The 24,127-nt window shown below is 33.8% G+C and overlaps 1 protein-coding gene across 1 annotated transcript; it reads left to right on the top strand.

The window, feature by feature from the left end:
• The first annotated feature begins 19,701 nt into the window (after positions 1-19,701).
• LOC143245491 (uncharacterized) lies at positions 19,702-23,593 on the top strand. Its single transcript, XM_076491854.1, has 2 exons — positions 19,702-19,822; positions 22,919-23,593. The coding sequence occupies exons 1-2, from the start codon at positions 19,718-19,720 to the stop codon at positions 23,591-23,593; spliced, it is 780 nt and encodes a 259-aa protein (XP_076347969.1). The 5' UTR covers positions 19,702-19,717.
• Positions 23,594-24,127: the final 534 nt, after the last annotated feature.

The raw sequence follows: 24,127 nt of genomic DNA, 5'->3' as shown, positions 1-24,127 counted from the left end.
AAGAAAAGTGTCTTCCCCTCTTGATAATATTAATTTGTTACATCTTTTAATAGATAATAGAAAAAATATAAAAATATCTTTTTAGAACGCACTCAACAAGATCTGTTCAAAAATGATTTAAAATCCTTTCCTCAAGGCTTTCGTAAGTACCTGAACTTTTCATGATATTAGTTTCATATTCTAATAAAATGTTGTGTACCTGCTATAGTTTCTTAGATCTTGTTATTCCATTTAGCTTACAAAATGATCAAATAAGTGATTTCGTGAAATAATAGAAAAAGGATAAGCATTTTTTATTCGTGCCCGGCGTGGCCGAGCGCGTTAGGCGTGCGACTCGTAATCCGAGGGTCTCGGGTTACCATCTCAATCATGCTAAACATGCTCGCCCTTTTAGCCGTGGGGGCGTTATAATGTGACGCTCAATCCCACTATTCGTTGGTAAAAGAGTAGCCCAAGATTTGGCGGTGGGTGGTGATGACTAGCTGCCTTCCCTCTAGTCTTACATAGCACAATTAGGGACGGCTCAGGTTTCTCCTCCTGGTTGGGGGTTGTGTAGTAGGCTAACAATCTACTCACTTAAAAAACCAGCCTGTTAACGAATCCGCAAGCGATTGCGGCCCTGTGTTCCTTCATGGAATCGAGAGGCATAATAATAATAATAAATAATTCTTTATTCACAAGTTACTACAATGTATATAATTTTTAGAAAACACTGATTTAGATTTTATTTTCAGGAGAAAAAATAACCAGCATTTTCATTTATAAATGGTACAGCTATGAGTCTACAGATTTGTAACGATAAAATCAGGGGTTTGATTTCTCTCCGTGGACTCAGCAGATAGCCCGATGTGGCTTTGCTGTATTAAAAAAAATTAACAAATACAGATTTATAAACGTGTGGAGAGTTTTTAGAAATTTCAGCCTGCGCAACAATATTGACGATACACTAGTGTTTACATTCACACATATAATATTGATTCTTACATTCGAAAATTTTCTACAACTTTAGTAAACAGAAGGGGCCTGACGTGGCCAAGCGCGTTAAGGCGTGCGACTCGTAATCCGAGGGTCGCGAGTTCGCATCCCCGTCGCGTCAAACATGCTCGCCCTTTCAGCCGTGGGGGCGTTATAAAGGGACGGTCAATCCCACTATTCGTTGGTAAAAGAGTAGCCCAAGAGTTGGCGGTGGTTGGTGATATCTATCTGTCTTCCCTCTAGTCTTACACTGCTAAATTAGGGACGGTTAGGACAGATAGCCCTCGAGTAGCTTTGTGCAAAAATTCAAAAAACAAACAAAAAAACACAAATAGTAAACAGACGGGGAATTCGCAATACAGATTTAACACAGTACGTTATGTATATTTTTTAATATAAATTTAACTGAAATAAACATGGATATTAAAGAGATATATAACAGTAAATCCATCACAAATATGAAGATACAAATATCAAACAGCATGTCAATGAAATATCTATTTGTTTCATACAATTTAAGACATTACATTTATTTTTATTAGTTTGACATTTGTTTACATGTTATGAAGTATGAAAGCTTTCTATGCAAATGGTTGTTGCATCTTCAAAAAAACACCAAAATTGATGACATGTTTGTTAAATTTAGTCTCACTACTCCCTCTTTCTTGTTGTAGGGAAGCAAGATGATTTACTAATTTTGGCTTATAACAGTCCATCTCAAAGTGACCTTAGGAGCAGTGCAACTCAACGTAGCCTTACGAACGATCCATTTCAATGTGGCCTTACGAATAGTCCATTTCAACGCTGCCTTACGAACAGTTCATCTCAATTTGGCCTTACGAATAGTCCATTTCAATGTAGCCTTAGAAACAGTCCATCTTAACATGGGACAACAATTAATCTTCGGATTTACAACGCTAAAATGAGGTATTCGATTATCCTCGGTTGACAGAGCAGATACCCAAATGTGGTTTTGCTATAACAAAATACACATGCCTTATAAGCAATTATGTGTAGGCTAAGGACTGTTGTCGGTGTTTTCGTATACCACACAAAACGAATTGAACTAACGTTTATCTAGTAAGCTAAACATCTCCACTTTGGTCATTCTGGGGCACATCAGGGTTTGTGGCTATCCTCTAAACTGGTTCTGAGTCAGAAAGATTATCTGATTCTTACAAAACAGTATCACTGATGCTTTTCCTTAAGGCGAGTTTCACTTCTTCTGAACATGGATGATCGTCTTTCTATCAAACAAAACCATTGTTCTAATTCATTTCTGAGATGAAGTATTCTGTGAGACAGTCTGTTTTTACAAACAAAGACAATGTGGTAAGTAACTTGCAACTTTCTACAAACACTGTGAAGACCTTATTACTTGATATTCTAGCCCGGCATGGCCAAGCGTGTTCGGGCGTTCGACTCCCGGTCGCATCAAACATGTCCGCCCTTTTAGTCGTGGGGGCGTTATAATGTGACGGTCAATCCCACTATTCGTTAGTAAAAGAGTAGCCCAAGAGTTGGCGGTGGGTGGTGATGACTAGCTGCCTTCCCTCTTGTCTTACCCTACTAAATTAGGGACGGCCAGTGCAGATAGCTCTCGAGTAGCTTTGCGCGAAATTCAAAACAAACAAACAAACTTGATATTCTGTTGGCCAATCTCGAGAACCTTTCTCTGTACGTAACGACCTGCAAAATATAAAATGATCGTGTATACCAGAGAACAATTTACAGAAATGACCAGAATTGGGATATCCCATATTTTTCTATGTTTCTACTCGGGATCTGTACCAAATCTCATGTAAAATGACTGGTAGAGTAACTATGTTTTCTGTGGCACCTTGATCCCCTTTAACGAATCAAAATAGACAAGTTTATCACTTCTGTATTAATTACCATGTAAACTGGATACAATATGACTGAATAATTGACCAAATCCTTCAAAATTAAGATTTTTTTTAACACTGGCCCCCTTAAAAGATTCAAAATGGGCAAATTCAATTTTTATTTATGTCAAAATGTTGGAACAGGAAACTTTATACTGGTGTCAATTTTCATCTTGATTGTTGCAAATATAACTACATGGTGAACCCAAAATATACTTTTGGTTGTTTTACCTTTGTTTCTATAAAAGTCTTAAAACGATCTGAATAAAAATTGGATCAACGTATAATTTTACCAAGTTTTACGTCAATTGTTGTTGTTTTGAATTAAGCACAAAAGTACACAATGGGCTATCTGTGGTTTGCCCACTACGGTTATCAAAACCAGCTTTTTAGCGTTTAAGTCCACAGACATGCCGCTGACCTACTGGGGGGGGGGGTTACGTCAACTACTGAGAAATGAAGTAATGATGACTGATTGAAAGAAGAAATAAAAAGAAACAACAGAAAAACATTGCAACTTTCTGCAAATACATAATTCTGTTGTTGTTGAGCAAGCTGAATATAAATCATTGTTTGTCAGTTAAACCAACCAGGGGTCTTGATAACAACTGAAAATGAGACAATTGATATATCGAATGAAGATACCTTGACTTTCTGAAAATATGGGAAAGCTTCTTATATCAGTTGTTCTCCACTGACCAAATGTGAAATATGTTTAAAGATAAATTTTAAAATATTCGAGGTAAAGATATTCCTTATAGAAAGAAAAGGGGAGCTACAAGTAAAAAAATATGAATGGCTTACAAAGGGTTTGAGAGATAAAATTAAATATAAAAAATTTATAAAACTGAGAAATTTAAAGAACAACAAAGTAAAATAAAAGCATCTTAAGTGTAAGAAATTTAAATTGATCGGTATGGTGGGAGATTTGGGAATTACAAAAATATCAAGAAAGTTCGTGAAATGAAAATTAAGACATCAAAAAAGGATGTATGAAAAAAGGATGGGCAGAAAAATGTAAACATTAACAGTAAAGATTTCTTAAATATATTAAGGGTAAGCAAAATGTTAGGATACGAGTAGGACCCTTGATGGATAATAAAGGAAGGCTATTATGTGATGATTATGAGATAATTGGGTTATTATATTTTGCACTTTCTTCGGTTTTTACTGACGTAGTATTACACATCTTGAACAGATGACAAATGCAACATGATTGAGCAAAAGGATCATATTAATTCTGAAGTTGTTAAAAATTTTAAAAACCGATAAGGCTCCTGGCCCAGATAACATCTTCTCAAGGGTTTTGAAGGTAGTTTTACGAATAGAAATATTTTTCTTACAAATCTTTTCAGATTGGTTGAAAAAGTTACTCCTTGTGTATGTGAGAGTGAGGGTGTGGGTTAAGTGTACGAGGATTTCTTGAAAGCACATGACAAGATGCCACATAAAAGACTTGCAAAAGAATATTTCTATACTTTCTACAGGTGTGAGAGGTAAGTTAGAAAATTGGTAAGAAGAGTGGCTGAATAGAAGAAAGAAATGTGATTGTTACAAGTAGAGTTCAGTAAAACTGAAATAATGTCACAATTGTGGTACCTCATGGCTCAGTCTTAAGACCTTTGGTCTCTTTGATTTACATTAGTAAAACAGATGAACGAATAGTAATTAAATTACTCTTAAGTTTGCAAATGAAATTAAGGTCTAGAGAATGTAGATGATTTACAAATATATTTAGATCATTTAGTGAGTTGAGCAAATAAATGGTAGATTGGTTTTTATCAAATAAATGCAAGCTGATGGATGCAGGATATGATAATTTGAATTATAAGTATAATTTGGATGGTATACCTTTATGAATGTTGTGAAAGAAAGGGATTTTAGTCTAATAGTCGACCATTCTCTAAAGCCATCTAAGTAATGTGCTGTTGCTACTGGTAGGACAAATAGGATATGACGTTATATCTTCGGAAATATTGAATACAAGTCTAAAGAGGTTATAGTTTCATAGGTCACTGGTTTGGCCACACTTTGAATATTGTGATGAGCCTTTGGTTCCTTACATTAGGAAAGACTTCAAATTGTTGGAAATGGTTCAAAGAATGATTGTTAGAATGGTGCCTGAGACGGAGGGGTTGTTATACAAGGAGAGGCTGAAAATTGTCAATTGTTTTCTTTTGAAAATAGAATATTTTAAGGATATCTGATTGAGGTGTTTATGATTGTAAAGGGAATTGATGAGCTTGATGCATCATCTTTTTTAACTGGCATGAAAGGAGTTAGTTCAACTAAGATAGTTTTGTTTTTCTAACATGGTGGTTAACCTTTACAATGATTTGTCTTGAGAAGTTGTAGAAGCAGTACATTTATGAGTTCAAAAGCTTGATAAATGTATGAATAATAAGTAATTATTCTTTAAAGTTAAGTTAGTCTAAATGATGGAACATCTTTTTTAAAAAGTGAATGTTATTTAGATAACAAATGCAAGTTTATGTATGGGCTTGCTGAGTAACATTTTCATATACAGTTATAAAGAAGATATCAAATTAATAAAATATTAGACATAAATTATTTTAAATGTAAGATGGCATAAAGAGTAATGGGTAACTTTGTCAACCATCCTTATGATGGCTAAGTTTAAATGTGTTCTACTTCAATAAGAAAAATGACCCTAGAATTAATAATAGTTTAATATGCACTGATCTGTAGTCTATATTAGCAAATATTAAACAGATATCTTGGTAAGGATAACCAACTGTTATGCCACAATTTGGATAATTCAGTAAATAACAAATAAAAGTATAATTCCTTGTGAGTTGCGTTTAAAAATTATATGTTAATTCGGTGTCGTTTGAAATAGGTGTAATTGTTGTTAAATGTCCACTGAATGTTAACACGCTCAACATGAGGCAGGAGTACTCTTTCTGAGGTGTTTTGGTGACTGTAGAAGCAAAGCAATTCGGAAAGAAGAGTACTGTAATAAAGGTAATAAAAAATGTCAATTTGGAATCAATATTTCAATTGAAATTGAATTAATTTGTGAGGAACTATAGCCATTAATATCTTCTATACATTACACTAGATAAGTCTAGTTGAAAGGACTTCCTTGAATCTTAACGATACCATCATCGGGCCACCCTGAAAGCTGGCTTCATGTACAATTATTTTTTATTGTAGCTGGAAACACATTCTGAATGATTTGGGGGGTGATGCTAAGAGTGCCACGCTCTTTGAATTTTGCTCTCAAAGTATTGGAGTACTGCCACACTTCTATTTCAAATGGGAGGTCAACCCCATCTCACCACGAAGTCTCTCATGCTTTCGACTAGGTCCTACTTTGTTTCTCTTATCCTCAACACCCTCATGAACATAGTTTCATTGTATGTTTTCCATACACTTCTCCACACCTTGGACGTTGCATCTAACCAGGATTAACTCTTCACATTTGTCTACATTATCCTTATTTAATGCTGCAAACACAAAATTCCTGACTTCCTGATGGTTCACGTTTCATATAAGTAAAATCAACACGACCAGTATTCACCAACTCTACCGTTTACTTAAGAACAATTATTATCATATCCTTGCTACTACAAGTACCCTTTGAATTTGTATCTTTCTATGTTTACGTGGAAAGAAAGCGTCGTTGATATTATTGGAAGACGGTTTCATCCTTTACATCATCATTTGGATGTTTCCATTCTGGTGGTAATTAAATTTTGTTGAATTAGGTGTAGAAACAAAGGTACAGGAAGCCAGTAAGCCATAACTTCATGTTCACGACTTGAAGTAAATTCATCCTCCTACACTTCGTCAACCATTGCACACCATTTGAAGTAAAAGTAAATTTATCTTCCTACACTTGGTCAACCATTGTCACACGATTTGAAGTAAAAGTAAATTTATTTCCTTCACTTCATCAACTGTTGTCACACGATTTGAAGTAAAAGTAAATAATAAAATTCCATTGTGGTAACATATTGTATTGTCTGACCAAATTCAACTACCTGTAATATGAAACAACTCATGTTTCATTAGCAACATAATACTTTCATGAACCGAAAGAACTGCAAACCAGTCCTGCTTTAAATCTCCGGATTATATTGGATAATAATAGTTGATCAAATATTCAGGAACATTATCTCCGTCTACATTATTATCCCCATCATTCGTACGTCTTCTTCCACTTCTAGTGTATGTCCTGGTTCCATGTCATGACATACCTTCCTCTTCGTAGTGTTCAAGTATCACTTCGCAAGTACAGTGGTTCATGTTTCATCTTGTAGTCCATCACCACCAAAGCCTCATCTGTTTGAAGGGTTGCATGTATTTTAGTGATACGACCCCAATGTTTGTTTGTTTTTTGCTCTCGCTAGATGGTTCATGTACAACTTTAACTTGAATCTGTAGTCATCTACAAGAGAATGGTGATCAAAACTCAGTAATTTTTTTAGAAGATGGACAATTTGGAATCAGATTTGATAAAGATCACAAAATCAGAGAATTCCCACTTAATTGCTACCGAAACCGCTATCAGTATCACGACTTCTGCAATTGTGCCAATTGACTGGTCCAACTTACATTCGCAAAAATGACGAATTACTTCCAGAGATGTTTCTTGCGATTTCTTTCACATTCTGATTTGGTGTCAACTATTCTCCGGAAAAGCTCCACACTATCACAGAAGCATAAACGACGGGATTTTTATTTGGTCATTAGTCAACTGACCCACATGAAATTTTATCAGCCACTCTCTCTAGACATTTTATATGAGTAGATATTCTATTGTGACAAAATTTCAATAAACTCTGATTCTTTCCATCAATTGTCATCTCGTACATTATCCATAAAAAGTGCTGATATTTTCAGGTTATGTGATGACTCAAAAGCCTTTTGAAGAATTGATAAGTTGTATAACTGAACTTGACAGATAAGTGGTTTAAACTATATTCCCTTCATTAACACCTGACAGTTCCTTCTAGCTTATTTAAAGTTTTCTTGTCACTTCCTTAAACTTAAAGCCTGCAGAAAGGTTGTTCTCTGTAAACACCGTTCTCGTAAAGCTATTTGTATCTTTATCATGTTCTTTTGTTATACATAGTGGCTACACCTGGAAACACCGATCCATTGGAACGTAACAAACAGGTAAGTCCAAAAATATATTCTTCTTTTTCGATTTTAATAAGAGATTGTGAAAATACTCCAAAAATACTAATAAATGCACCGTATTTTATGTCCTTCCTGTCATTCCAAAATGCAGAATAAACAAAAAGACCTCTTCTAATTTGACTACAGACTGTTGATGAAAGGTTATTTACGTGTTTGTGGTTAAACTGTGAATTAAAAGAACTGATTTAAGAGCTATTCTGAGAGTTAAATCTAAACAAACGTGAATAGTCAACTGGACTTTTATTAATGCATTTAGTTTGTATGGGTTGAATGTTTATTTCTGTCGGTTCATTCGGGTGCTGTAAAAAGAAACTTCTAAATTAACACATTTTGTGTAGTTGTTTTTACGACATTATCTTTGACAAATATTTCAACATTCCAACATGGAAGCAACATTCCAGCATTCAGTCGATTTTAGAGACGTTTTCATCATCTGGTCGTTTTGAATATTTCACATTTAGTGAAGTAAGATTTTGTCTTCAACTTCCATCTTATTCTAACGTTATACCAAATTTAACTGGAAGTGATCAAAAAATTGTATCAAAACTGGTCTCCTTGACAAAAGTCATGAGGAACCCTTATAGTAAAGCTTGGTGGTGGCGGAAGTACATTGTTAAACCGGAAATGGTGGAATATTTTGGGGTTCACTTTGTTACAAAAGAACTTCCTGGTTTAAAGTTGTTGGATGTTGGCCCTGAAATCGCTCTTATACATCATTATCGAAGTAAATTATGTGATCCGAAAAGTGAACAAAATGTTCATGATCCATTTTTACCCAAAACCTTTGGAAGGAAAATGTTGAACTATTTAAGAGATTGGGGTGCACTACAATAAAGTTGTTATACGTTTTCATGACAATGTTTCTAGGGAGATCTTTAAATGTTAGGGATCAAAACATTGCATAATAATTCTTTTTTTCTCATGTTTCCATGACAATCTTTCTTAGGTAATACTGTAACCAATCTGCAGATTTACATAAGTAAAATGTAAACATATTTTTTTCAAGATATATCATACAGATCTTTAAATGATCGTATCGCACGTTGTGGATTAAAATGTCATAATAATTATTTTTGGCTGGATTTAATAAAAAAGTTTTTTTGTGCTAGAATGACCTGTTCATTGATTTTTTTAGGTTATTGAAAAGTATATACATGTGTATGTTACCTTTAAGTAAGCATTATTAACATTCAATGGATATTTAACAACAGTTAAACCTATTTTAAATAAGATTGAATTGACAAACAATTTTTAAACGCAACTCACGAGGAATTATATTTCTAATTGATATTCATTTAATAATTAGCAAATATTAAATAGATGTCTTGGCCCGGCATGGCCGAGCGCGTCAGACGTGCGACTCGTAACCCGAGGGTCGCGGGTTCGCATCCGAGTCGCGCTAAACATGCTCGCCCTTTTAGCCGTGGGGCTTTATAATGTGACGGTCAATTCCACTATTCGTTGGTAAAAGAGTAGCCCAAGAGTTGGCAGTGGGTGGTGATGACTATCTGCCTTCCTTCTGGTCTTACAGTGCTAAATTAGGGACAGCTCAGGTTTCTCCTCCTGGTTGGGGGTTGTGCAGTAGGCTAACAATCTACTCACTTAAAAAACCAGCCTGTTCATGAATTCGCAAGCGATTGCGGCCCTATGTTCCTTTATGGAATCGAGAGGCATAATAAAAATAGATGTCTTGGTAAAGATAATCAGCTGTTGAATATCAATATGAATAATTTAATAAATAACAAAGTGTAATTTGAACACTAAAAGATGACTATAGATCAGTACACATTAAACTGTTGCTAATGGTAGGCCACTTATTCTTATTGAATTGGAGTTCAGTTAAAGTTAATTGTAATAGAGACTGTTGTCAAGGTGACCTATTAATCTTTAGGCCATCTTACATTTAAAATAATTCATATCTATTATTTTGTTAATATAATTTCTTCTATATAAATGCACATGAAAATGTTATTGCTCAGTAAGCCCGTACAAGTAAACTTATATTTGTTATCTAAATAATATTCTCTTTTCAAAAAGAGATGTTCCATCCTTTAGACTAATTTAACTTTGAAGAAAAATTACTTATCATTCATATATTTATCAAGCTTTTTTAAACTCAGAAATTTACTGCTTCTACAACTTATCAAGAAAGCTCAAGATGAACGATATAAAATACTATTTTTTCATTCTTAACTCTTATCACGACCTCTGCTGATTTTAACTAAAAATAATATTTTACAATTTATCTTTAAACATATTTCACATCTGGTAAGTGGTGGACAGCTGAAATAAGAGGCTTTTTCCTATTTTCAGAAGATTAAGGTGCCATAATTCGATACGTAAATATGAAAATAGAAGTACTTTGGTTTCATTCTCAACTGTTATCAAGACCCTTGGTGGCTTTAAGTAAAAAAGAGTGATTGATATTCAGCTTGCTCAACAACAATAGTTTTATGCATCTGCAGAAAGACGCAACGTTTTCTATTGTTTCTTTTTTTATTTCTTCTTTCAATCAGTCATCATTATCATTTCTCAGTGGATTCATTTGGTAAAATTATACGTTGATCCAATTTTTATTTAGACCTTTTTAAGACTTTTATAGAGACAAAGGTAAAACAACCAAAAGTATATTTTGGGTTCACCATGGAGTTATATTTGCAACAATCAAGATGAAAGTTGGCACCAGTATAAAGTTTCCTGCTCCAACATTTTGACATAAATAAAAATTGAATTTGCTCATTTTGCGTCTTACAAGGGAGCCAGTGTTCATAAAAAAATCTTGATTTTGAAGGATTTCGTCAATTACTCAGTCATATTGTATCCAGTTTACATGGTAATTAATACAGAAGTGATAAACCTTTCTGTTTTGATTCATTAAAGAGGATCAAGGTGTCACAAAAACATAATGTTAGTTGTTTGTTTGCACAATTACTCTACCAGTCAATTTACATGAGATGTGGTACAGATCCCGAGTAGAAACATAGAAAAATGTGGGATATCCCAATTCTGGTCATTTCTGGGGGTCAAAAGGTTAAATATAGCCATAATGTTTTGAGGTTTGGGAATTACTTAGCCTTGCTTCTACCAATTTTCATGTAAGTTACTACAAAAGTAATTTTCTACAGACACTACAAATTAACCAACAAAAATGTTGGACTTGCCGATTTACATGGGATTTGGAACAAATAATTTTTTTACATGTTCTAAACAGAGATATGGACAAGTTTTGGATTTTTCTCTTCTGCTCACTTTGTAAGCGAAGAAACCACAGTTTGGGGGTTTCGTGAAATATCCATGTGCATATCAACAAACTTGCATCAGATTTCGTATAAAGATATGTTTGTTTTATCACCCAAACAGTGATATAAACAGTTTTCTATTCTTCTGGTGTCACGACTGGCCATGTTATCATGACGGAGATACGTTGTATTCGCTCGTGAATGTTGGGTTTTTTCATTTTTTTTCCAATTATAAAAAATTTGCAGAATTAATTTGATTATTATAATTAATTATTTTAAGTGGAGGGCGATTAATTTTAATTGAATTCTGTAAATGTTTGAATGTTAGGTATATATTAAACATAACTTTAATAAATGTTATTCTTTTACAATATTGAAAAAGTAAAATTCTGAAAGTATTCCTTAATTATCACATCTTATAATTAAATTTTTCTAAACTTAACTGACTCCTTTTCAAAGGTGGCACAGAAGTATGTCTGTGGACTTACAACAATAGAAACTAAGTTTCGATACCCGTGGCGGAGAGAGTACGGATTTGTGCTTAATTACAAAAACAACATATTGCCTAAACTTACAAATACGACTGTAAAGTGTTCTCTGGTATACATGATAGAAAGTTACGTACAGAGGTGGGATCTTAAGATTGGCCATCAAAATATCAAGTAACAAGGTCTCCACAGTGTTTGTGGAAAGTTGCAAGTTACTATCCACATTGACTTCGTTTGTCAAAACAGACAGTGTTACAGAATACTTTATATCAGAGTTGAATTGCAACTATGGTTTTGTTTGATAGAAAGACGATCATTCATGATCAGAAGAAGTGAAACTCGCCTTAAGGAATAGCATCAGTAATGCTGTTTTGTAAGAATCAGATAACCTTCCTGACTCAGAACCAGTTTAGAGGATAGCCAGAAACGCTCTTATGCCACAGACTGACCAAAGTGGAGATATGTAGCTCTACAGATAAGCGTTAATTCAGTTCGTTTTGTGTCGTATACAAAAACACCACTGAGTTACCAGCTGTGTCCACCAATTAAAAGAGAGCCCCTTATTTTAGCGTTATAAATCCGAAGACTTACCGCTGTCTCATCCAGGAATCGCTCATAAGGCAACATTGAGATGGATTGTTCATAAGACTGCATTAAAATGGACTATTCGTAAGGCCACATTGAAATGGATTGTTCGTTAGGCTACGTTGAGTTGGACTGTTCCTGAGGTCACTTTGAGATGGACTGTTATAAGGCAACATTAATAAAATATCTTGCTTCCTAGAGACCTCAATCAGAGATAGGGCGAGTAGTGAGACTAAGTTTGACATATCACACATTTTAGTGTTTTTAAGATGCAACAACCGTTTGGATAGAAACTTTCATACTTCATAACATGTAAACAAATGTCAGACTAATAAAAATAAATCTAATGTTTTTAAATTGTATGATGTAAATAGATATTTCATTGACACGCTGTTTGATATTTGTATCATCATATTTGTGATGGATTTACTATTATATATCTCTTTAATATCCATGTTTATTTAAATTAAATTTATATTAAGAAATATACAAAACTTACACTGTTAAATCTGTATTGCGAATTCCCCGTCTTTTTACTAAAGTACCTAATGCGACGCATCGAGAAACAGTATGTGTTATTGATTTGTTATAGTTCGTACACTATAAACTACTCGGAAACTATTACTGTGATTAACGCTTATTAATCGACAACTTCAGATATATCGACCAGGAAGTTATAGATTATAATTATAATTATTATAATTAATTAATCATTATTGATAATTAACAATAACAACAATTAAGTCCATTTGAATAAGAATAATAGTAAGTGGATATTATCATGAAGAAGTCCATTTAATCCTGGCATTAGTAAATTTATATTCTTCACAATAAATAAATTTTATCATTTCTTAGTATTAATTGAATGCCAATTAAAAATATAATTTCTTGTTAACTGTTAATTTCAATTACTTATGCTAATTTCAACATCACTGCAAACATTTAGCTAACAATTATATGCTTGTCTTTATGGACACAATGTGGCTAATCTTGAAAAAGCCCAGCACAGCCAGGTGGTTAAGGCACTCGAATCGTAATCCGAGGGTCGCGGGTTTGAATCCCTGTCATGCCAAACATGTTTGCCCTTTCAGTCGTGAGGGAGTCAGTCAGTCCTACTATTCGTTGGCAAAGGAGTAGCCCAAGAGTTGGCGGTTGGTGGTGACGACTAGCTGCCTTTCCTCTAGTCTTACACCGTAAAATTAGGGACGATTAGCGTAGATAGTCCTCCTGTAAATTTGCGCGACATTAAGAGAACAAACTCAAGAGAAACATTTTTACTAGATATTTATAAAGAAGACACAAAGTTACTAAAATAATAGACATGAATTATTTTAAATGCAAGATGCCATAAAAACAACAGTACATACTACGGTTAACTCCAACTGAATAAGAAAAAGGGGCGTAGCATTATTAGCGGTTGAATGTGCACTGCTCTATATTCATCATTTAGAGCTCAAATTACCCTTGTTATTTATTGAATTATCCAAATAGAAATATAACAGCTGGGTATCTTTACCAAGACATCTATTTAATATTTGCTAATTATTTAAATGAATATCAATTAGAAATATTTCTTGTGAGTTGCGTTTAAAAATTGTTTGTCAATTCAGTCTTATTTAAAAGAGGTTTAATTATTGTTAAATATCCACTGAATGTTAATAATGCTTACTTATCGGTGATATATGTACGTATATACTTTTTCACACACCTAAAGAAACCAATGAACGGGTCATTGTAGAACAAATAAACTTTTTTATTAAATCCAGTCAAACCAAAAAATAGTTATGATGACATAATTCAATCCTCAACGTGCGATACAATCATTTAAAGATCTGTATGATATATCTTGAAAAAAATATGTTTACATTTTACTTATGTAAATCTGCGGATTGCTTACAGTATTACCCTATAAAGATTGTCATGGAAACATATGACAACTTTATTGTAGTGCACCCCAATCTCTTAAATAGTTCAAAATTTTCCTCCCAATGGTTTTGGGTAAAAATGGATCATGAACATTTTGTTCACTTTTCCGATCACATAATTTACTTTGATACTGATGTATCAGAGCGATTTCAGGGCCAACATCCAACAGCTTTAAACCAGGAAGTTGTTTTGTAACAAAGTTAAGTCGGAACATTCCACCATTTCCGTGGTGAAGTGATTCTTGACAACGAGAAACCCACTTGAAGTAAAAATGTGTCTCAAAACCTTTGGTAAGGGTATTAACACTTTTACTAATAAAGCAGAGAAAAGGTTAAAGATGACCTAGGAAGGTCGAACCTTTGTTCTTTGCTTTATTAATAAAAGTGTTAATATCCGTACCAGCCGTTCTGAGATACATTTCTACCATTTCCGGTTTGACAATGTACTTCCGCCACCACCAAGTTTTACTATAAGATTAAAATTAAACCTTTACAACAGCTCTCTGCATTCTTCCAAACATTTAGTTGTCTATAAAAAAAAACAGTTAGTTCTTCATACCTACCTTTTTTCTAAAGTGCTAAAATGTGTCTATTTTAATTCAACGTTCATAAGTTTACGAACGGGCGTCGACGGAGTTTAAAGACCCCTAAACCTGAGCTCTGTTTATTGTTTAATACGCCATCTGTACCTTTTATTTCATTTAATTTCTATTTATATAGACATTTTTATACAGCTGTAAGTGCAACCTGATGGTTTTTTATATCTGTAAGTATATACTGAAAATGCACAAAACTACTAAAGGAAGAACAGAATCGTCCACCATGGTCCTCAGGTGTCCACAGCCTCGACTGTACACAAAGTTTAGGTTCTGCTTGTTACTGTTGATTCCCACAGTTATATTACTAACCGTGCTTAATATCACAAACGTAAGTAACTGATATGTTTCATGAAACAATCATGTTCAAGATGGGATACGACAAAAATCGACTCATTGAAAACATTAAACTAAAGGAATCGTACGTTTTAACTTGTACTTATATATTAATGTTATATTCGAAACGGGGTATACAGGGTGCCCCAAAATGAATATGTGATAAAGAAAGTTAAATAACTCTTTTATTATTTGAGATATCAACACAAAACCCAATATCTTCTGAACATTTGTAATGTTAGTAAAGTTAATTGTTATTGTTTATTATTACAATTTATGAACGTGTTTAACTTCAGAGTTCAGAAATGATTCTGTTTTTGAATTGAAGTTCAACTCCTAGAATGTTTATCTTTGAGGCTTTTTGAAAACAAACGTCTATCATAACAAACAAAAGAATCTTAAGGAACTGAAACTTCATATCCATGTCTTTTCCATTCCTACAACTCTGTCGGAAAATGTTTTCTCAGAATTTGAGCACATAATTAGATTAATTAATATCAATGATGGAAGATACGTGAAGTTTATATATTAAATTAAACTAAAAGTCGTCAGAAGATATTTTGTTTTGAAATTTATTGAGGCATCTTGTATTGACACACGTAAATTAGCCTTCTTTATGAATTCGCTAGTGCTGTGTATCCGCCAGATGTTTGATATTTGTTTGAACGCGCACCTGTTTTGATGTGGAACATCTGACAGATTCTAAATATTCTTCCTTTGTATCCAGGTTCCGATGTACTTATCTCGCTATGTACATAATGTTTTCTATGGATTACGGATCACATATCTTGATCAGATTAACGCCTTTCTCGCAGACGTTTGAGATCGATTCTGGCTCTTCTTTGTCATTCAGACCCATACTTCTGTGTAGCCACAATGAACTGGTGTTGGGTGAATAAACATCGCTTTTCGTAGCACTTGTACAAGATGTTTCCTCCGTATCATCCAAGAAATATATAAGCAGTGAATACTGTAGAACTCTATTATTCATTGCAAATATTTGGTGAATGCTGACATGTGTTGAGTTTGCTCTGTATGTACGAATACCCAGATGGATGACTTAGTTAACTGAGAGCAGTAGGCTTGAAATTACCACACAAAGGATCTATGAGTGTCATTATAAAAATACAAAGAATATAACGACATAGAAGAATGAATTATTTGACGAAATCGTAAAGCCTGTTTTAGTGGCCCTAAAGCTATGCATAGTAATGTTTGGCATTTTGTATATCAACGTGCACTCTTGAAACAGTTCAAAACTACTAATATTTTATCCTTATTTTACTATAATCTAAGTTTAAATATAAGCCTAATTTTATGTATTTCTAAAGAAACTCTAATATTACGTTAATGATAACAGTTTTGTTTAGAAGTAGTTTTCGTTGTTGCAAAATTAATTTTATGGTAGGTAAGTTATAACGTTCGACTCTTACTCTGAGGTCATGGGTTCGAATCCCTGTCGCACTAAACATGCTCGCCATTTCAGCCGTGGGGGCGTTAAAATGTGACGGTTAATCCCACTATTTGTTGGTAAAAGAGTAGCCCAATAGTTGGCGGTGAGTTGTGATGACTAGCTGCCTTTCTTCTAGTTTTACACTGCTAAATTAGGGACGGCAAACGCAGATAGCCCTTGAGTAGCTTTGCTCGAAATTCAAACAAAACAAAAAATTTTATGATTAGCTGTAAAAACTATCGACGACATTATATCCCTACCTATTAACAACATTATATCCCTCTTTGAAATAATAATCATTGATGTCATGAAAACCCACTTGTAGAGAAATATATATGTAAAAACGGCTCGTTTGGGTTGAGAAAATATTTTACGTAGAGGAGTGAACAACGTTTCGACCTTCTTCGGTCATCGTCATAAACAAGCCGTTTTTACATCCCGTTTTTAAAAGTAAATTCCTTTTCCTACACTTGGTCAACCATTGTCACATGATTTGAAGTAAAAGTAAATTCATCCTCCTACACTTGGTCAACCACTGTCACACGATTTGAAGTAAAAGTAAATTCATCTTTTTACAATTGATCAACCGTTGTGACAAAATTTGAAGTAATAGTAAATTAATCCTCCTACACTCATCAACCGTTATCACACGATTTGAAGTAAAAGTAAATTCATTTTCCTACAGTTGGTCATCCGTTGTGACACAATTTGAAGTAATAGTAAATTCCTCTTCCTACATTTGGTCAACCATTGTCACACGATTTGAAGTAAAAGTAAATTAATCCTCCTACACTTGGTCAACCGTTGTCACACGATTTGAAATAAAAGTAAATTCATCTTCCTACACTTGGTCAACCGTTGTCACACGATTTGAAGTAAAAGTAAATTCATCCTCCTACAGTTGGTCAACCATTGTCACACGATTTGAAGTAAAAGTAAATTTATCCTTCTTCACTTCATCAACTGTTGTAACACGATTTGAGGTAATAGTAAATTCATCGTCCTACAGTTGGTCACCCGTTGTGACACAATTTGAAGTAATAGTAAATTCATTCTCCTACACTTCATCAACCGTTGTCACACGTTTTCAAGTAAAAGAAATAATAACATTCCATTGTGGTAACATTTTGTATTGTCTCACCGAATGCAGATACTTGTAATATGGAACAACTCATGTTTCATTAGCAACATAATACTTTTATAAAACGAAAGAACTGCAAACCAGTCCTGCTTTAAATCACCGGATTATATTGGATAATAATAGTTGATCAAATATTCAGGAACATTATCTCCGTCTACCTTATAATCCCCATCATTCGTACGTCTTCTTCCGCTTCTAGTGTATGTTCTGGTTCCATGTCATGACATATTTATCTCTTCGTAGTGTTCAAGTATCATTCGCAAGTACAGTGGCTCATGTTTCATCTTGTAGTCCATTACTACCAAAGCCTCATCTGTTTGTTTGTTATTTTTTTTCTCTCGCTAGATAGTTCATGTACAACTTTAACTTGAATCTGTAGTCATCTACAAGAGAATGGTGATCAAAACTCAATATATTTTTTTTTAAAAATGGACAATTTGGAATTAGATGTGATAAAGATCACAAAATCGTAAAATTTCCACTTAATTGCTTCCGAAACCGCCATCAGTAAAAGAAAGTCCTGAATTAACACATTTCGTGTAATTGTATTCTCAACATTATCTTTGACAAATATTTCAACAGAAGATTACTGACATCAAAAGTGACAACATTATGGTTAAAAAGTCTTAGTTTTCAATGTTCAATTCACAAAGGTAATCGGGTGATGTTCAACAACATACTGTCATACCTTTTTGAAACATTATCTGATAAGGTTTTAGATAAAATTATGATATATTACAGAGAAAACAAACAGAAAACTCAACACGTAAAAGCTCTGTAATCTGATCCATGTTATTGTGTAAGTTACAAAAATAGTATTCGCTGGATGCTAACAGAAGGGAACAGTGCATTCAAAGCAAGAGATAGTGTTACCCTGGATGTATAGACAACAATTGCTTCTACATGTCAACGAAAATAAAACTAAACCAAAACTATGTGATGTTGTTAACTTACAAGTTGTATGTTACAATATTCTATAGCTTATAAGGGAAAGAAACGTTACATTGAATCCAAAATATAGTGTTATTTTGGAATATGTAAACAACAGCAATCTCTAGAAGTCAAGTGAGAGGATCACAACAACCAACCCACGAGATATTGTTATCCTAAACAACAACAGTCTCTAAAGAGAATATCACGTTACATGTTAATGTGATGTTGTAATCAGTATAAAACAACGTGTTATCGTAACTTATCTGAGTAGCAAAAAATGTTAAGGATATCTATATGATATCTCATGATTTGTTGTTTGGAGTCAACAATTAACTGAGTGTATTAATATCAGGATTAAAGTAGTGTATTTAACCGTAACGTCTATTTTCCATAGAACAACAGGTTTCATCCTTTATCTTTTGGAGATGAGAAACTGTTAGAAGGAAGAAAAACAAAACGGATATGGTTTGAATTTCGCGTAAAGCTACACGAGGGCTATCTGCGCTAGCCGTCCCTAATTTAGCAGTGTAAGACTAGAGGGAGAGCAACTAGTCTAGTCATCACCGCCAGCTCTTGGACTACTCTTTTACCAAAGAATAGGGGGATTGACCACCACATAATAACACCCCACAGCTGAAAGGGCGAATATGTTTGGTGCGAGGAGGATTCGAACCTGCGGATTACGACTCAATTCCTTAACCATCTGGCCATGCCGGGCCGGTAATGGATGGTGCTAAGATATGACACTTCTTTTACACTCAATGTATCTAAATTTATTTAACCTATTTTTATGTCCGGAAACCTATACGTAGTTAATTGCTTTATGAATGTAATCTGCAGAAGAAATTCGTTACTTGTCATCACTAATTACGATACTATAATTCTATTAATATAAATGCTTTCTCTCCAGCTGTAGCATGAAGGTCTGTATATATACACATGTATAGTTTAAGTGTACAACCAGTTCAACGTCAGCAAAGATTTGTACACCATGGTACTCAGGTGTCCACAGTCTCGTTTGTACACAAGGTGTATGTTTTACTCCATGCTTGTACTTTCCAGTTCCACATTATTTACTGTGTTTAATATAAAAAACGTAAGTAACTCTTATCTTGTGTTTAATAATTATGTTCAAAACGAGCAATTAGAAAAGAGACTCAATGAAGACATCAGAATGCTCGATTCTATGGTTTTATGTCTAGTAAAATAAATTAACAGAATAAATCACTGATCTCTCCAAGTAAAATTTTGTCCTTTAATCGTGTACACTTTACTCGATTTTTGTTTTTCTGACGAACATCTCCAAACGTGACCAACGAATAAATGTTTATGGATTCATCTTCAAAAATGTTCTGAACCATAAGATTTTTATCATCAGTTTAATGAAAAGCAGTTTACATAGGACCAGGTATGTTCTACTCATGAACAGGTCGGGTCGGAGACGTTGTACTTCACAAATCTCTCCACACTTTGATGTGTCATAATATCGTTTACTGATGCTACTGTTTGGTTCCTTTGCGTGTAACAGCTAAGCTATATAAATATAATAGTACTGTCTGTTGTATATCCAAGTAACTATTTATCCATATAAATATAATATAACTGTCTATTGTATGACCACGTATCTACTTATCTATATAAATATAATATGACCGTCTGTTGTATGTCCATGTAACTACTTATCTATATAAATATAATAGTCCTGTCTATTGTGTGTCCATATGACTACTTCAGAAGTTGTGGATGGAACTTTACCATATTTGGTATGAAGATTTGTTAGATCCATGGTGAGGTACAAACATAATTTTAATTTTCCCTTCAAGGGATTTTGTCGTTGTTTATTACAAGTGCATATAAGGAAAGAAACTTTTCACGTTTTAAAAATAACCTTTCATTGATTATGAATTTATAAAACGTCTTTCCGGGTGATGATAACTCCACCTAGACTTAAATATATTTATTTTGTATCCTATACTTATATTTTTATATTTTATTATATAATAAAGTTATTTAATGACCAAAAGTCATTGATTTGTTTGCGTTATCTTGTTCATCTATATTATTTTTTTTTTTCGTGAACAAAACGTTAATAATAGTTCTCTCTTGTGTCCACCGAAGAGAATCACCGTCCTGAACTTAGTGTTGTAAACCTACCACTGTCCCACCAGCGTTCACTAAAATTAGGTATTAATCTCGATTGGTTTGGTTTGTTTTGAACTGCGCGTAAAGCTACACGAGGGCTATGTGCGATAGCCGTCCATAATTTAGCGGTGTAAGGCTAGAGGGAAGGCAACTAGTCATCACCATCCATCGCCAACTCTTGGCCTAATTTTTTACCAAAGAATAGTGGGATTTACCGTCACAAAGCCCCCACGGCTGAAAGGGCGAGCATGTTTGGTGTGACGGGGATTTGAACCCGCGACCATCGGATTACGAGTCGAGTCCCTTAACCACCTGGCCATGCCAGGCCTTAATCTCAAATGCCAGTAAACACGAAACTAAAGACTTCAGAAGTTAATTTGTAGAAAATATTCATAACATTTTAACTTATACCTAGAAAATTCTAGTGGTAGAGCGAAAATGAAAATAAGTTGTATCGACAGAAATATTTAATACAAGTCTAATGGTTGTAATTTCGTTGTATAGGTTACAGGTTAGGCCAGATTTGGACTGCTGTTCTCAATCATAGGTTTCTTACCTTCAGAAAAACAATAAATTATTGGGAAGGGTTCAGAGGAGGGTTACTAGAATTCTACCTGGAATGCAGGGGAGATCATATAAAAGAGGTTTAGATCTTTGATTTTTTTGTTGAAAAAAGAAAAGTTGGAAGGGGTTATAATTAAGGCTTTTAAGATTGTAAAAGGAACTGACAGTGTTTTAAGCATCAACAGTTTTCATACTTAACAGCGAGTATAGTAGGAGTATAGCACACAAATACCAACATTGGTAGGGTAAGAATTATCCTCAATTAAGACAGTTTTACTTTGCTAAACAGAATAGTTGGGACCTTCGAATGTTGTGGAAGCAGTAAAGTTAAGTGAGTTTAAGAGAAAGCTTCATTAGGGATGACTTTAATATTTTTATATTATTTTAATTATCTTTTACTTTATTTATTCGGTAATTTAGTTAGAGAATGGAACATCTAAGATGGACCAGTAGGTTCCTTGTTGTTCCTAAACATTATGTTATCAATGCTATATTTAAAACAGCATATATAGCTACGAAATTCTTAGCCTATTTTTTCTTAAGTTTCTACAAGATCGTATCTGCCAGTTTACATATATTATTATCTTCCATGATCTGTTTCATGAATATCAAAAACTTCGACATGTACAAAAACCTTAATAATAGTTCTCTGTTGTGCCCAACGAAGACGTTCACAACTCTGGTTTCAGAATGGTAAATCCATAGACTCCCAATCATTCATTATGACATTATGACGTTTTCACAATTTTACAGGCTTTTTTTTATACAATTACATATAAGGGAAGAAACTTTTCATATGTTAACTTTATATGTAAATATGGTTTTTATACCTTGATTTTTTTTGTTTCTCGTTCATAAAAGTAGTTAACAGTCTATCAGTTATAAACATTGTAAAGAGTCAGTCAGTCGTAAACATTGTTAAAAATCAAGTAATTATAAATATTGTTAATAGTCAGTCAGTTATAAACATTCTTAACAGTCAATCAGTTTAAACATTGTTACCAATCAGTCAGTTGTAAATATTGTAAACAGTCGATCAGTCAAACAGATTGTTAAGAGTTAATCAGTTATAAACATTATTGCTTTTTTAGTTTATTGACTCTTCACAGTAATAAGAGTTCTGATAATTTTGTTTTTTACGTATCGAAGGCACGTTTCTAAGGTAATGTACATATACATTACAATGTTAACATAACCTAAACTTGTGTATGAAATGCTTGAATAGAACATGAGTCAGTTTATTTTCTCTGTAATATCTCATAATTTTGTCAAAAACCTTATCAGATAATGTTTTATAAAGGTATGACAGTATCTAATAGAACGTCCCCTATACCCTTTATATACTGAACATTGTAAACCAAGACGTTTTTACGAATAATGTTGTCACTTTTGATGTCAGTAATTTTCTGTTGAAATATTTATCAAAGATAATGTTGTAAAAACAACTACATGAAATGTGTTAATTCAGAACTTTCTCTTTTTACAGCACCCGACTGAACCAACAGAAATAAACATTAAACCCACACAAACTGAATACATTAATAAAAGTCCAGTTGACTATTCACGTTTGTTTACATTTAATCCTCAGAATAGCTCTCAAATCAGTTCTGATAATTCACAGTTTAGCCACACACACGTAAATAACCTTCCAACAACAGACTGGATCCAAGTTAGAAGAGGTCTTTTTGTTTATTCTGCATTTTGGGATGATAGAAAAAACGTAAAAAACGGTCCATTTATTCGTATTTTTGGAGTATTTTCACAATCTCTTACTAAAATCGAAAAAGAAGAATATTTTTTTGGACTAACCTGTTTGTTACGTTCCAATGGATCGGTGTTTCCAGGTGTAGCCACTATGTACGACATGGACGATCCATATGATAAGAATCTGTATGTTGTTATATCATGTTTCCCTTATATTGAAACCAGTATTGTTCCAAAAAACGTTGCAATTCTCTATCATAATTCTTCAGACGTTCCTAATTGGATGCCAGTAACGTCTTTTCCAGGGAAATCCTTAATGAGTAAAGGACGAATTGCAGCTTGTATTAAACCACTGTATGGTCCTTTTACAAACAAGGACCTTCTTGCTCAGTTCCTGGCTTATTATACGATAATAGGCGTCAACCATTTTATATCTACAACAGTTTATCTTCCCTGAAGTGTTGGATTTCATCGGAAAGGTGAAAGATAAAGGCGTATCAATAACAATAATACCTTGGATCCTCCCTTACCAGCCTCAAGCAATTACAACAACCACAAGATTCCTTCGACGAACAATGTTACAAGATTGTAACTACCGTAGCATGTTTCATTACGAGTACATTCTGAACATGGACGTTGACGAATTTATTGCGCTGAAGCAACATTCCAGCATTCAGTCGATGTTAGAGACGTTGTCGTCATCTGGTCGTTTTGAATATTTCAAATTTAGTGAAGTAAGATTTTGTCTTCAACTTCCATCTTATTCTAACGTTATACCAAATTTAACTGGAAGTGATCAAAAAATTGTATCAAAACTGGTCTCCTTGACAAAAGTCATGAGGAACCCTTATCGTAAAGCTTGGTGGTGGCGGAAGTACATTGTTAAACCGGAAATGGTGGAATATTTTGGGGTTCACTTTGTTACAAAAGAACTTCCTGGTTTAAAGTTGTTGGATGTTGGCCCTGAAATCGCTCTTATACATCATTATCG

This window comes from Tachypleus tridentatus, chromosome 2, assembly GCF_004210375.1.
Source record: "Tachypleus tridentatus isolate NWPU-2018 chromosome 2, ASM421037v1, whole genome shotgun sequence".
In the NCBI taxonomy this organism is placed as follows: domain Eukaryota; kingdom Metazoa; phylum Arthropoda; class Merostomata; order Xiphosura; family Limulidae; genus Tachypleus; species Tachypleus tridentatus.
This window is presented reverse-complemented; position numbering and strand designations above follow the sequence as displayed.

What these genes read in the sequence shown, in the direction of transcription:
- LOC143245491 (XM_076491854.1), top strand. Translation starts at nt 19,718, where the DNA reads ATGGTACTCAGGTGTCCACAGTCTCGTTTGTACACAAGGTGTATGTTT. An exon ending in CTGTGTTTAATATAAAAAAC is followed by an intron (nt 19,823 to 22,918) that starts GTAAGTAACTCT and finishes CTCTTTTTACAG; the next exon opens with CACCCGACTGAACCAACAGA.